The following is a 13,471-nucleotide window of genomic DNA, read 5'->3' as shown; positions in this document are numbered from 1 at the left end:
ACTAGGGAGATGGTGACCTACGGCATACTATGCACACGATGGCATGGAGTGGGCGTGGCTAAATAATGCTATATATTGGGCATGGCTTTTTAGCCTGATTAGAAACAACAAATACAGACAACTAGGGAATTATCTCAAATTAAATTCACCCCTATACACACTGCCCCCCCCCCCCCCCCACACACACACATATACACTGACTCTTTTTCCCTGTACACACTGCCCCACTGTCATAAATGCCTCTTCCAGCCTATCAGTGGCTTGTATTTATGTATGACTGTACGGGAGTTGGAGGACACAGTATAGGGGAGGTCAGGCGTGTACAATATCAGGTGTAGTTATGTATAGTGGTAGGTTTGTTTGGGTAGTATCGGGTGGAATAGTGACAGAATTGGATAGCATAGGGAGGTATATTGACAGGATCGGATAGTATAGGGAGTATAGGGAGGTATATTGACAGGATTGGATAGCATAGGGAGGTATAGTGATAAGATTGGATAGTATAGTGAGCTATAGTGACAGAATTGGGTAATATAGGGAGCTATAGTGACAGTATTGGGTAGTATAAGGAGGTATATTGACAGTATTGTATAGTATAGGGAGCTATAATGACAGGACTGTGTAGTATAGGCAGCTATAGTGACAGGATTGGATAGTATAGGGAGCTATAGTGACAGGATTGGATAGTATAGGGAACGATAGTGGCAGCATTGGATAGTGTAAGGAGCTATAGTGGCAGGATTGGATAGTATAGGGAGCTATAGTGACAGGATTGGGTTGTATAGGGACCTATAGTGACAGGATTGGGTTGTATAGGGAGCTATGGTGACAGGATTGGAAAGTATAGGGAGCTATAATGGCAGGATTGGATAGTATAGGGAGCTATAGTGACAGGATTGGGATGTATAGGGAGCTATAGTGACAGGATTGGGTTGTATAGGGAGGTATAGTGACAGGATTGGATAGTATAGGGAGCTATAGTGACAGGATTTAGTAGTATAGGGAGCTATAGTGACAGGATTGGATAGTATAGGGAGCTATAGTGACAGGATAGTCTCTCCTCCTCAGCCTGTGTGAACAAGTGTTTGGGCGGAGTGGAGGATAGGCAGCCACACCCCCAGCTCTGCCCACCAACTCGAATAGCCTCAGGATACATTGAAGATCACTGAGGGACAGTCTATCGTGATCAAATGAGGGAGGAATGTTACAGGCAGCCTCCCCCGCACCGCTGATGCTCCCGATTGACTTGAAATCAGTATATGTTTACAAAGCTGCAAAGGGGCAGGGGAAGTGCAGGGGCCCCCCAAGCAGCTGGGGCCCCTGCGCAGTGCCCAGGTGTGCCCGCTCATTAAGACGGCCCTGGCTAAATGTTCCATGTAAAGTAGTTCACTTTAAGATAACATGATTGAAAATAACAAGGGGTATTGTTGTGCTTACAGCAAAAGACATTTAACTTCTGTATATGAAAAGCTTCTTAACCACTTGCCGACCGCCGCACGCCGATGTACATCCTAAGTTTGGCGGCGGATATCGTTGTTATGGCAGCAGCTAGCTGCCATAACCCCAGTATCCCTGTTTTCGTGCGGCGGTCGGCTTTCAGATAAAAGTGGTCTCTGCAGCGGATTCGCCGCAAGATCACTTTTATCGGTGGCGAGAGAGGGGCCCCCCTCCCGCCGCGATCCAGTGCCCTCCGCCGCTTACCGGAGCCGTCAGTAGCAGCGGAGGCGATCGCGTCTGTCCCCTTGTTGTGCCTGGAGACGAGTGAGGGGAAGATGGCGCCCACTTGTCTCCATGACACTGCAGGGCGGAAGCAACATCAAAACGTCACTTCCGCCCATACGTCTTAAAGGCACATTTTTTTCAATGTCATTTTTGTCAATGACTTTTTTTTTTTTTTTAAATTGCATTTCAGTGTAAATATGAGATCTGAGGTCTTTTTGACCCCAGATCCCATATTTAAGAGGTCCTGTCATGCTTTTTTCTATTACAAGGGATGTTTAAATTCCTTGTAATAGGAATAAAAGTGACACAATTTTTTTTTTAAAAAAACAGTATAAAAATAAATAAAATCATGTAAAATAAATAAGAAAAATATTTTTTTTTTTTTAAAACCCCCCCGTACGACGAGCTCGCGTGCAGAAGTGAACACATACGTGAGTAGTGCCCGCATATGAAAACAGTGGTCAAATCACACATGTGAGGTATCGCCACAATCGTTAGAGCGAGAGCAATAATTCTAGCCTTAGACCTCCTCTGTAATGCAAAACATGCAACCTGTAGAATTTTTTAAACATCGCCTATGGAGATTTTTGAGGGTAGAAGTTTGACGCCATTCCACGAGCGGGCGCAATTTTGAAGCGTGACATGTTGGTATCAATTTACTCGGCATAACATTATCTTTCACAATATAAAAAAAATTGGGCTAACTTTACTGGTGGCTTATTTTTTTATTAAAAAAAGTGAATTTTTTCCAAAAAAAGCACGCTTGACCGCTGCGCAAATACAGTGTGAAAAAAAAGTATTGCAATGACCGCCATTTTATTCTCTAGGGTGTTAAGAAAAAAACAATTTATAATGTTTGGGGGTTCTAAGTAATTTTCTAGCAAAAAAACCTGTTTTAAAAATGTAAACACCTAAATTCCAAAATGAGGCTGGTCCTTAAGTGGCTAATAGGAGTTGTGAAAACGTAAAACAGACTTCCACAGAAGCTAATTCTAGTCCAATCTGTGGATTGCTTCAAAACAGGATGGATATTTTTATTTTCTTTTATTCTTTATTCTTTACCATCACCACGAAAAATACAAAAATACTGTTTCAAAACAAACTGGATGTCTTTCTTTTTTAATTCTTTACGTTCACCATCAAAGGGAAAATATAATAATCAGATTCATATTTTTAGTACAAGTTTTAGGTAGTACAATTTAGTAATATACTGTATATGGCAATCTCATGTAGGTATCCTGCTATAATTGGTAAGTAGAAAAAAACAGGTCGGGTATTGCTAATAGAAATAAATTGCTATTGGTGTGTAACTTAAAGGTCTACATTGCATTGTGATAATTGTGATGAATGCAAAATGAATTAATGGCTATCATTATTTATGAGAAATAACACTGTAGATTATTGATCCAGTGAATATATTTTATTGCCTTAAAGTAGAACTAAAGGCAAAACCTTTTTTTCATTGTCTATAGAGTAAAAGAGTTATAAGCCCTGTCATTTTTTTGCCATTTGTGTCCTATTAGAGAGAGTTCCCTTCACTTCCTGTCCCATAGCCAACACAGGAAATTAGAGAAAATCCCTGCAAAGTGAGGAAATCTCTGGTTGTCACCAGGGTTACCAGAACTGGTGCCCCCATTTGAAGATTTCCCCTCTAATCTTGTTCTGATGACAACCCAAAATTATTTTTTTTCCTTTCGCTTTCATTTCTGGTAATAACAGTAGACAGGACAAAGAGAGAGAGGTTGAATCTCCCTAATGTAGACACAGGCAGCAATAAAAAATTGACAGTTCAAATCCCTCTCAACTCTATCTTAATCTGGCAAACAAATTTTGCTTTTAGTTATATTTTAAGGGATTGGAATTTAGTTTTTTCAATTCTATAAAAAATATAGCCTAATCTTGCAGAGTAGAGGCCAGAAGTGTGGTATATTGGCTTTAAGTGGCAAGATCTCAGTGCTAGGTAGCTCATTCAAAGACAAAGCTCGTGTACACATGTAAGTAAACATTTTTTATTCCATCTTGTAGGGCTGGTTGGGGGCCCTGACAGTGTACAGTGAAGGACTGCAATGCCAAGATTGCAGGAAATATTGTTGGAGCTTCTTCTACCATAAAACACTATCGTACTGATGATTTTTTTGGGAGATACTGCAGGAGGTGGATGACAATGCTGCTGCAATTAAGAAGTGCTATTGTCAGCATTGTCAGCCCAAATAGATGTATTCATGTGAAACCCAACACTTAACTATTAACACTTGGTATAAATCCTAACTTTAACATAATTTATAACCTTAATCTCAAACAAAGATATTATTCAAATCCATACTAAGCTTCTCATCACTGACTGATCCTTTCTTATCCTGGGATCGAATTGGCCTGGTCCATAAGAAACAAATTCACTGTGTGTCCATAGCTATTCAGGGCACTGGTTCTTTAGCCTATTTAAGCACAGCAAAGAATCTGCTCTTTTTAGACTGCTGTTTGTATTTTAGAAGTCTGTCCCTAGGTATTTGAATGGTTCTATAAATATTATCATCACTATTTGTGGATTATTCCCTTAGAATATGACCATAAATCCAACTATCAGACATCATTGTTCTGCAAAGCAACAGGTCACCAAGCTTACCTCGGGTGGAATTTTTTTCTCTCTAAACAAATATAAATCTGCTGTTTACAGCCAAGCTCTAGCGTATATCTGTATATCCTCAACCCCTGAAGGACAGGAAAAGCTCTGTTCACTTATATATCATTATGCACCAATGGTACTGCATAAGCACAGTCTGCTAAAGAAAACATTTCCAGATTTGCTTCTTCTGATTTATGGAAAATAATAGTAAAGAGTGTTATCTAATCCAATTGGAACTGGCATATTTTAGCACAAGGACACCTTACACACATACCAAATACAAATGCTCTCTAGGGTTGATTTACTAAAACTGGAGATTGCTAAATCTGGTGGAGCTGTGCATTGTAGCCAATCAGCTTCTAACTTTAGTTTGTTCAATTAAGCTTTTTCAAAGAAACCTGGAAGCTGATTGGCTACCATGCACAGCTGCACCGGATTTTGCACTTTTCAGTTTTAGTAAATCAACCCCACAGTGTGTAATTATATACCAGATCACTTGATGTGTACCTTTTCACATGTGATTTAACATATAACTAAGGGCAAAGCCTTTTTTTTTTGGATAGAGTGTTTTTATTGCTGTCTGTTCCTTTCATTACAGTGATTCACCCTCTAGTTGTCCTGTTCACTCTTATCAACAAAACTGGAGGTAAAAGAAAAATCCCACATTTTGGGCTGTCCCCAGAAGAGTAATAAAGGTGAAATCTTCCAATAGGGACACTAGTTCTGGTGATCTGGAGGGCCCCAATGGATTCCATTAATTTGCAGGCATTTCCTCACACTTCCTGTTTTGGCTATGGAAGTAAATCTCCCCAGTGGGGCACAGATGGCAAAAATATAAAAACCAAAAAAAAAAAAACACAAACTGACAACGGTTATAACTCTCCCTTACTTTAAAAAAAAAAAAAACGTTTTCCCTATAATTATACTTTATGTGCTTAAAATAAAACACCTTTGGAATGAATTAGAGCGGAGACTGAGAGCCAGGCCTTCTTGTCCACATCAGCGCCTGACCTCACAAATGTGCTTCTGGAAGAATGGCCAAACATTCCTATAGACACACTCCTAAACCTTGTGGACAGCCTTCCGAGAAGAGTTGAAGCTGTTATAGCTGGAAAGGGTGGGCAACTCAATATTGAACCCTACGGACTAAGACTGGGATGTCATTAAAGTTCATGTGTGTGTAAATGCAGGCGTCCCAATACTTTTGGTAATATAGTGTATCTTTAAACATATGGGGACAGTTCTTATTGAGGTTTTCCTACACTACATGTCAGAACAGTACTATACAGCCAAGCAAAATCATCCAACCCTAAAGATGATTATATGTTTCTAAGGTCAATGCAGGACACTTATTGGACAATTTGGTATTAGCTAGGGTGATTAGGGGTTAAATAGGAAATAGGAAAATAACTATAAAAACTGTTTTTTTTTTTCTCAACATATACCTGCATCTTCTGCAAGAATAAGATCACAATATAGGCTAATTTATATGTGTTGTAATCTTGTGAGCTGCTATGTATATGAGGTAAATAGCTGCCAGCATCCTAACACATTCCCTTTGAAATGTGTATAAATACCAATTGTCTAAACAGTGCAGCGCTAATCCTTAGATTAGTTAAAAAGATAGATTAACTCATTTCTAAACCAAGGATTAGCGCTGCACTATTTAGACAATGAAGATCATAATATATACCTTGGATATAAACTGACTGAGGGTGTAGAAGTGTAGATTAGTAACTTTTGGTACAGTTCCATTGTGTGATCATAGGAACTACTTATTTAAGCAGTAGCCTCTAGTCGGTTATGTTATGGTTGTTATGGAATATTAACAGTACTGCAAAATCCTTATATAACTAAACATATAACTAAAAGTGCAACAGCTATACATAAAGGAGTTGATTTACTAAAGGCAAATATCTGTTCATTTAGCAAGGGAAGTTACATTTTGCAAGAGATTTAGCTCCAAACTTAGTAAATGTTGTGAAGTTATTGCCTTGTAAAGAATCACTTGCAAGGAAAATATTTGTGCTTGCACATGATTGGATGATGGAAGTCACTAAGCACTGCCTTAAATTCCCTTACAAAGTGCAACTTCCCTTGCAAAGTGAACAGTCTATTTGCCTTTAGCAAATCAACCTCAAAGTGCAGTAATCAACAGAAAACTGTCAGTGTTTAGTTCACTGTGATGTCAGATCAGTAAGGGATCAATTCTTATTGGCTGTTTTCTTGACATAGTTACTGCTTTGCATTTTCTTACTAAAAAGAGTCTGTGAGTTTTCATACCTTACAATGAAACTAATGAGGTAGGTAAAAAGAATGTAAAGCCAAAGCTTTTAGTTTTGAATAGATTAGATTAGGTAAAACTTTGGTCATTTTTGCTATGCTCTGTTAGAAAGATTTTTTTTAAATTCCTGTCGTGGGGATACAAACGATTGAATATAGTAGAAAACACCTGCAGTAATTCACCGAGGTAGTGAGCGGTCGGTGCACTTGCTTGTAGTATCTTCCTAGCACTCAAGCAAACATGCAGATAAAAGGAAGCCGGCAGCTCGATCTTCCACAATGAATATGTTTATTAATTCCAGGTGTGGTACAGAATAATGCAGGGCTTACGCATTTCAGCGTGTAGCTTTAGTAAAGGCTAAGTCTACACGCCAAAACGCATAAGCCTTCTATTATTCTGTACCACACCTGGATTAATAAATGTATTCATTGCGGAAGATCGAGCTGCCAGCTTTTTTTTTTATCTACAAAAGATTGAAGCTGGCAGTAGACCAAATTGGCCAGTTTAGCAGGGACCGGCCAAATTTCGATCAGTATGTGGCAGTCCCTGCTTGACTGAAGTCAATCAAGGGACATGTTGGAAAATGTTTCTCAATCAAGATGTGTTTCTCAATTGAGAAACATTTTCCAACATGTCCCTCAATCGACTTCAGTCAAGCAGGGACTGACACACACTGATCGAAATTGGGCCGGCCCCTGCTAAACTGGGCAAATTTCGAACAGGGGCTATAGACATTGATCAGTGTATTCTGTCCCAATGGGAAGAGGGGTGGGAGGAATCTGTTTTTTTTTTTTTATTTCAAGCCACTGGCTGAATTAAAAAAAACAAAAACCTAATGCCGCGTACACACGACCGGACTTTACGGCATACTTTGCCCGGCGGACTTTTCAATGGACTTTACGACGGACTTTCCGAATGAACGGACTTGCCTACACACGATCAACCAAAGTCCGACGGATTCGTACATGATGACGTACGACCGGACTAAAACAAGGAAGTTCATAGCCAGTAGCCAATAGCTGCCCTAGCCTCGGTTTTTGTCCGTCGGACAAGCACACAGACGAGTGGACTTTTCGACCGGACTCAAGTCCGTCGGATAGATTTGAAACATGTTTCAAATTTAAGTCCATCAAACTTTTGATAAAACAAAGTCCGCTGGAGCCCACACATGATCGAATTGTCCAACGAAATCCAGTACGCCGGACCAAGTATGCCGTAAAGTCCGATTGTGTGTACGCGGCATAACAGTGTATGGCCAGTTTTTGGCAGACTTTTCTGCTATACCCCAATCTATGGCAACAGCATACTTTTTCACCAATTTTTGGTGCCAAGGAGTGAGAGAGGCAGTTTGGGAGAAAGACCTCTACCCCAGTCATCACTTACATTGACTGTACATTGTAACTTTCAGGGCACAAAGAAAGAAACAGCAGCTGGTAGCTGACCTGTGCGAAACATATGGTAGCAGTAAAGAAAATACATGCCACTTTACAGACACTAGGATAAACATAACTGTGTCATCTATGTGCCAGTATTTGAGACCAACAAATAGATGCTGACCCAAAATGATGCTTGAAAAAATGGTGTTGCTCTTCCACAGAAAAAAAAATGACAATGAAAACATTGTCAGGAGGTTTACAGTTTACTGCAATCTTATTCAAAGTCAAATACCTGTAAGTGTTACAAATTGCTACGTGCTCATGAAAATAACATGAAGTGTATCCGATGCTAGGTCTGCTCTGGCATAATAAAAAATCTCACTGAGGCTCAATCCTCATTAACAAGTAAGTCTTTTTTATTTCCAACAATATACTTTAACAACCCTAATATAGATTAAGAAAGAATTATGTGTAAGATTATTATCCACTGTATAAAAGCAAATAGCTGCAAAATTTTCAATAGACTGCATAGTAGGACATGAATGGCGCACCATAATTAAGACGTTTAAGAATTTCAATAGTTGACTTCTATTATGGAAAACAACTAGAAATAATGACTGTAGGTGCACCCTTCTGTGCTAACAGTAAAGGTAGTTGTTCTAATCTCTATTCATGTCAAATTTTCATGTGTTTTAATTATGCTGATAATAATTGTAGAATTCACTAAGACTGGAGCAGACAGAATCTGGAGCAGTTTTTCATTTTCAAAGTAGCACTATAAGAAAAACTTTTATTTTTATTTAGGATAGAGTAAGGGAGGGTTATAACCATACTTACAATATAGATGAGTGCATATTTTGTTTTTATACAGCCCAAACCTCTCCTTTAACCATTTGCCGACCGGGCCATAGCCGAAAGCCTTGGGGCGCGCACCCGGGAACATCCGTGACCGCTGGGTCCGCATCACGGATCACGGTAAATAACCGCTGATTGCGGAGCAATCACTTGTTCACAAACCGGCGTCCCTCCCCTCTCTGTACCGAGTGTGAGGGGAGAGGGGGTGAGATTGCAGCAGCGCTGTGGGCTGGATGTGTAGTGCCCACAGTGCTAATAATCTCCAATATTCTTTCATTTTAATTTTCTATTCCCAACTGTAATGCTAGAGCCGCACTGAATATCACATGGGGTAACTGGGGGAACAGGAAGCACAGAACTTCGCAACCCTAAAAATAGAGCATGCACAAAGAGCGACGTAAGTGACTGAAGTTTAGCCAACATAAAGTTTCCAGTCTGAATAAGGACGCAATTTTCACTGTCAGGATCACCAGATAACCATTTTCTACTGATCTATTTTAGGGTTTCATGACACTTTAATATTTAAAAATATATATATTTAGATTTTGGTCATGTAGATAAAAAATATTGCATATTATTATTTTGTATTTTTTGTATTTTTGTATTTCCTAATAATCTGCAGCCACATAGGTGAATGATTCAGAGCAGTGATTCATTACAGTGACCCATCCCTTATCAGATGTCTTTTCCTAGGTTTCAGTCAAAGAAGCCTCGAAGCAGGCAGCATCTGCCCTGCTGTCTACTTAGGTAATCCATTGTGCTCTGGGAATTACATAGTTACATAGTGGGTAAGGCTGAAAAAAGACACCAGTCCATCCAGTTCAACCTGTGGTGTGTGTGTGCTTGTGTTTATGTCAATAGTACATTGTATATCCCTCTATGTTCTGATCGTTAAGGTGTCCATCTAATCATTTTTTGAAACTATCAATGCTCCCTACTGATACCACTGCTTGTAGAAGAGAATTCCACATCTTTACCGCTCTGACAGTAAAGAACCCCCTAAGCAGTTTAAGGTTAAACCTCTTCTCTTCCGACGTCAGTGAATGCCCGTCCGTCTTTTTAAACTTCCTTTCCCTGAAAAGTTTTTTCCCTATGCTAGGGTCAACAGTATGGTATTTGTATATCGCTATCATATCCCCTCTCAGGCGTCTCCTCTCCAGAGAGAATAAGTTCAATGCTTGTAGTCTTTCCCCATAGCTGAGATCTTCCAGTGCCTTTATTAGCTTTGTTGCCCTTCTCTTGACTCTCTACTGTTCCAGCACATCCTTCCTGAAGACTGGTGACCAGAACTGGACAGCATACTCTAGGTGCGACTGGACCAGAGTCTTGTAGAGCAGGAGAATTATCGTTTTATCTCTGAAGTGAATCCCCTTTTTAATACATGCCAATTGTTTGTCATGTATTAACGTTTCTGCCAAAAAGATTAGAAAAAAAAACAAATGCAGGGCATTCAACTCATTTTTTGTTTAGCTGTACCTTAATTTAATTTAGTACCACTTGGGCTAAATCTTTAATTGGGCTATATATATATATATATATATATATATATATATATATATATATATATATATATATATATATATATATATATATATATATTTTTTTTTTTTTTTTTTTTTTCTTTTCTTTTTTTCTTTTTTTTTTTTTTCTTTTTACACTTGTATCTGTTTTTGATATATATATCTATATATCAAAAACAGATACAAATGTAAAATAATATTATTTGTTTGGCTATGCATGTTTTTCCATGTCAGCTTACTAGCTCTGTTGACACTAATACCCAGCAGTATCAGCATTTCTCTAATGTCTCTAGAATACTTTTCTGAAACAGGATTTTGTTCATGTAATGGAATAGATTGTTTCATTTGCATTGTCTAATTCACCTGCATGGTTTCTTGTAATGGAATTCAGCTGTAACTAATTAGAAAATGATTCCAAATACCATAATCTAGATTTACTAAATACCACAATCGTGGTTAAATACACGGGAGCTGCCTTTATGATGTCAAATAAAAATGAAACTTCTCTTTGCAATACATGAGTATTTGAGGTAGTAAATGATAGGGGAATCAGTGCTAATTAATCATATAAATACAAGGTTTTAACTTTGGCAAAGTGCATAAAATTAATTGATAATTTCACTACATGGGAAGATGTAAGTAAAAGTGGAATGTTAATCAGGGACAGCAAATGCTTATTCAAACGGAAAATGACCATACCCTTTCCAGCATTATTTCTGTACAGTGTAGTTTTTACATTGTATTAATATTATTATGCTTAATATAATAGGGCTTACCGAGTCCAAGGCAAGACACTCTGAGTCCAGATTTTCCAAGATTCCTGCAGGTAAACCAAGAGAAAAATGTTACCCATTCAGTACATAAACCATAATCACCTTGATCATTAACAATTCCAATCTTCTGATAATGTTGTACAGAATATGCATCACAGCACAGGTGACATACTTTTATGCCACTGACTTTTAATTTAGCAGCTCCAGCATTCGCCAAAAAAGATAATTAACAATATATCTGAACTGCTTTGCATTCTAGTAAGTTACGCAGTTCCTAATATTTTAAAGCCCCAGTCCACCAAAAACTGATATTTAGTTGTTATATTCTGGTAACAGTTTCTTATATGTCTCAGAGATTCTGTTGTTGAAACATTTGTGCTTCCTGGGTCTGCAAGCCTTCCTACTGAAATGCACAAAGGTGGGCAGAAACACCAAAACTGCCAGGTGTGCAGGCATACATTCGCCTCTTATGGCCTTATAGATTTTACTACTGGAGTATCAAGACCTATAAGAAGTCAAAAACGAACTCAGCACACCTAGCTACGCCTAAAAAAAACATTTATGCCTGGAAAGCAATTTTATTGTACTGTAAGAAGTCGATCTCACCCACTGTGCACTGTTTGCCATCTGGTCAACTCCACTCTGCCTAAATATAAGCTAATTTACGTAGGCAGGCAGGCAGGCAGGCAAGCAGGCAGGGCTGTCTTAATAGCATCATGGATCCCTGGGCAACGTAATGCACTGGGGCCCCTACCAATAAGATAATAGTCTGAGGTGCGCACGTAGTGTACTTAAGCAAAAACTGGGTGTGGCTAAATTATACTAAATATTGGGCGTGGCTTTTTAGCCTGATTAGAAACAACAAATAAATGTAACCAGGGGATTATCCCAAACTCAAGGTTGTACTGGAATACTATAAAAAATAGTGTCTACCTTCCCCTGCCTGGTCGCACTTTTCAAGACTAGGCGGCGGAGCAGTGCTTCTCCTCCTCCCTGCTGACAGAAGTAGTGAGTGATGCTGCTGTCACATCTCCTCCCAGCGTATAGGGGCAGAGCCTAATGCAAGAGCATCATGGGGCCCCCATACACCTAGGGCCCCTGGGCAGTGCCCATGCGTTAAGATGGCCCTGCGGGCAGGGCTTGCCCCAAAAAATGTATTAAATATGGCAGCAATGGCTGGATGCTTCTGTATCTCAAGTTGATGACCTACCTATATCTCACCAAGCTACTTGATGTTGTAACACTTATGTTGGTCTGCCTTATTGGGGGTGTAACATAGAATTGTTTGCTATTGACCATACCTATATGAGTGATAATCTGTATCTTGCTTAGGGGGGAAGAGAGAAACGGAGGTGTGATTGTTTGTCTGTGGGGTTTTGTTTTTGTCTGTTTTATGTTTTAATGCCACAGTTGGTTACTGTAAACACAGATTACTCTTAATATAATACAATTGACAACTGACCCATGTAGGCTCTGCATAGCCATTTGGACAGCTATTGCATGCCTGTATTTCTCATGGTATTATGTTTTGTATATAATGTTTTCAACACCTTTAAAATAAAAGAACATGATCCATTTAAATGGACTGGCTCTTTAAAAAATAAAGCAGTCTAGAAACAGTTTTTTGTTTAAGCCCTTAACCCACCAACACACAGTTCAGACAGTCTGATGACAACATAGCACACACTTACCAACTCTCTTTTACCCACATCCTTGGATCACATGGGCTTGTAGCAATACGTGGTGGTGGTGGTGAAGTGATCTTTTTAAATTTATTTTAAAGAAAAGTATGGCCAAAGTTTTTTTGGCCATACTTCTCTTTTGTGGGTCAAATGAGTACAATTATTTCACCTTTCTATGACCCAGTGATTTAGCTGATATTGTCCACTAACAGTTGATGTGAAGAAGCAGCTCCATGTTTAGGAAGCATCCTGACTATATTGTTAAGATACTCACTGCAGTCGGATTGACAGCCTGCTATGCCTTTCAGTGTGCGTCTGAAAATCTGAGCCAGCCTCTCCCACCCCCTCCCCAGCATTTACATTTCACACTTCTCCCTTAATGTAAAAAAAAAAAAAGAAAAGTGGAAATAATACGGAGATTGTTAAATGTAAGGTCAAAATGTGATATAGTGTGGATGTAGTGAACCTCCAAAAAAGTACATTTTTGATGCTTGCTGAGATCTACATAAGTCTCAGTATATTTGTTTGCTACCGAAAATTGAAGTGATACTTTTGCTTTATTAATTTCATACAGGAGACCAATAATGTTTACAGTTTATTTCTTTTAAATTAGATGTGCTTTGGCACTGCGAATAA

At 38.9% G+C, this 13,471-nt stretch overlaps 1 protein-coding gene across 3 annotated transcripts in view; it reads right to left on the bottom strand.

The window, feature by feature from the left end:
* KCNAB1 (potassium voltage-gated channel subfamily A regulatory beta subunit 1) overlaps positions 1-13,471 on the bottom strand; it is a 564,258-nt gene that overhangs the window by 214,306 nt on the left and 336,481 nt on the right. For all 3 annotated transcript variants that reach the window (XM_073626075.1, XM_073626076.1, XM_073626077.1), the window contains exon 2: positions 11,157-11,200. In XM_073626075.1, coding sequence (XP_073482176.1) covers positions 11,157-11,200 — 44 coding nt within the window. The remainder of the gene's footprint in view (positions 1-11,156; positions 11,201-13,471) is intronic.

Source organism: Aquarana catesbeiana, linkage group LG04 (genome assembly GCF_042186555.1).
Source record: "Aquarana catesbeiana isolate 2022-GZ linkage group LG04, ASM4218655v1, whole genome shotgun sequence".
Taxonomy (NCBI): domain Eukaryota; kingdom Metazoa; phylum Chordata; class Amphibia; order Anura; family Ranidae; genus Aquarana; species Aquarana catesbeiana.
This window is presented reverse-complemented; position numbering and strand designations above follow the sequence as displayed.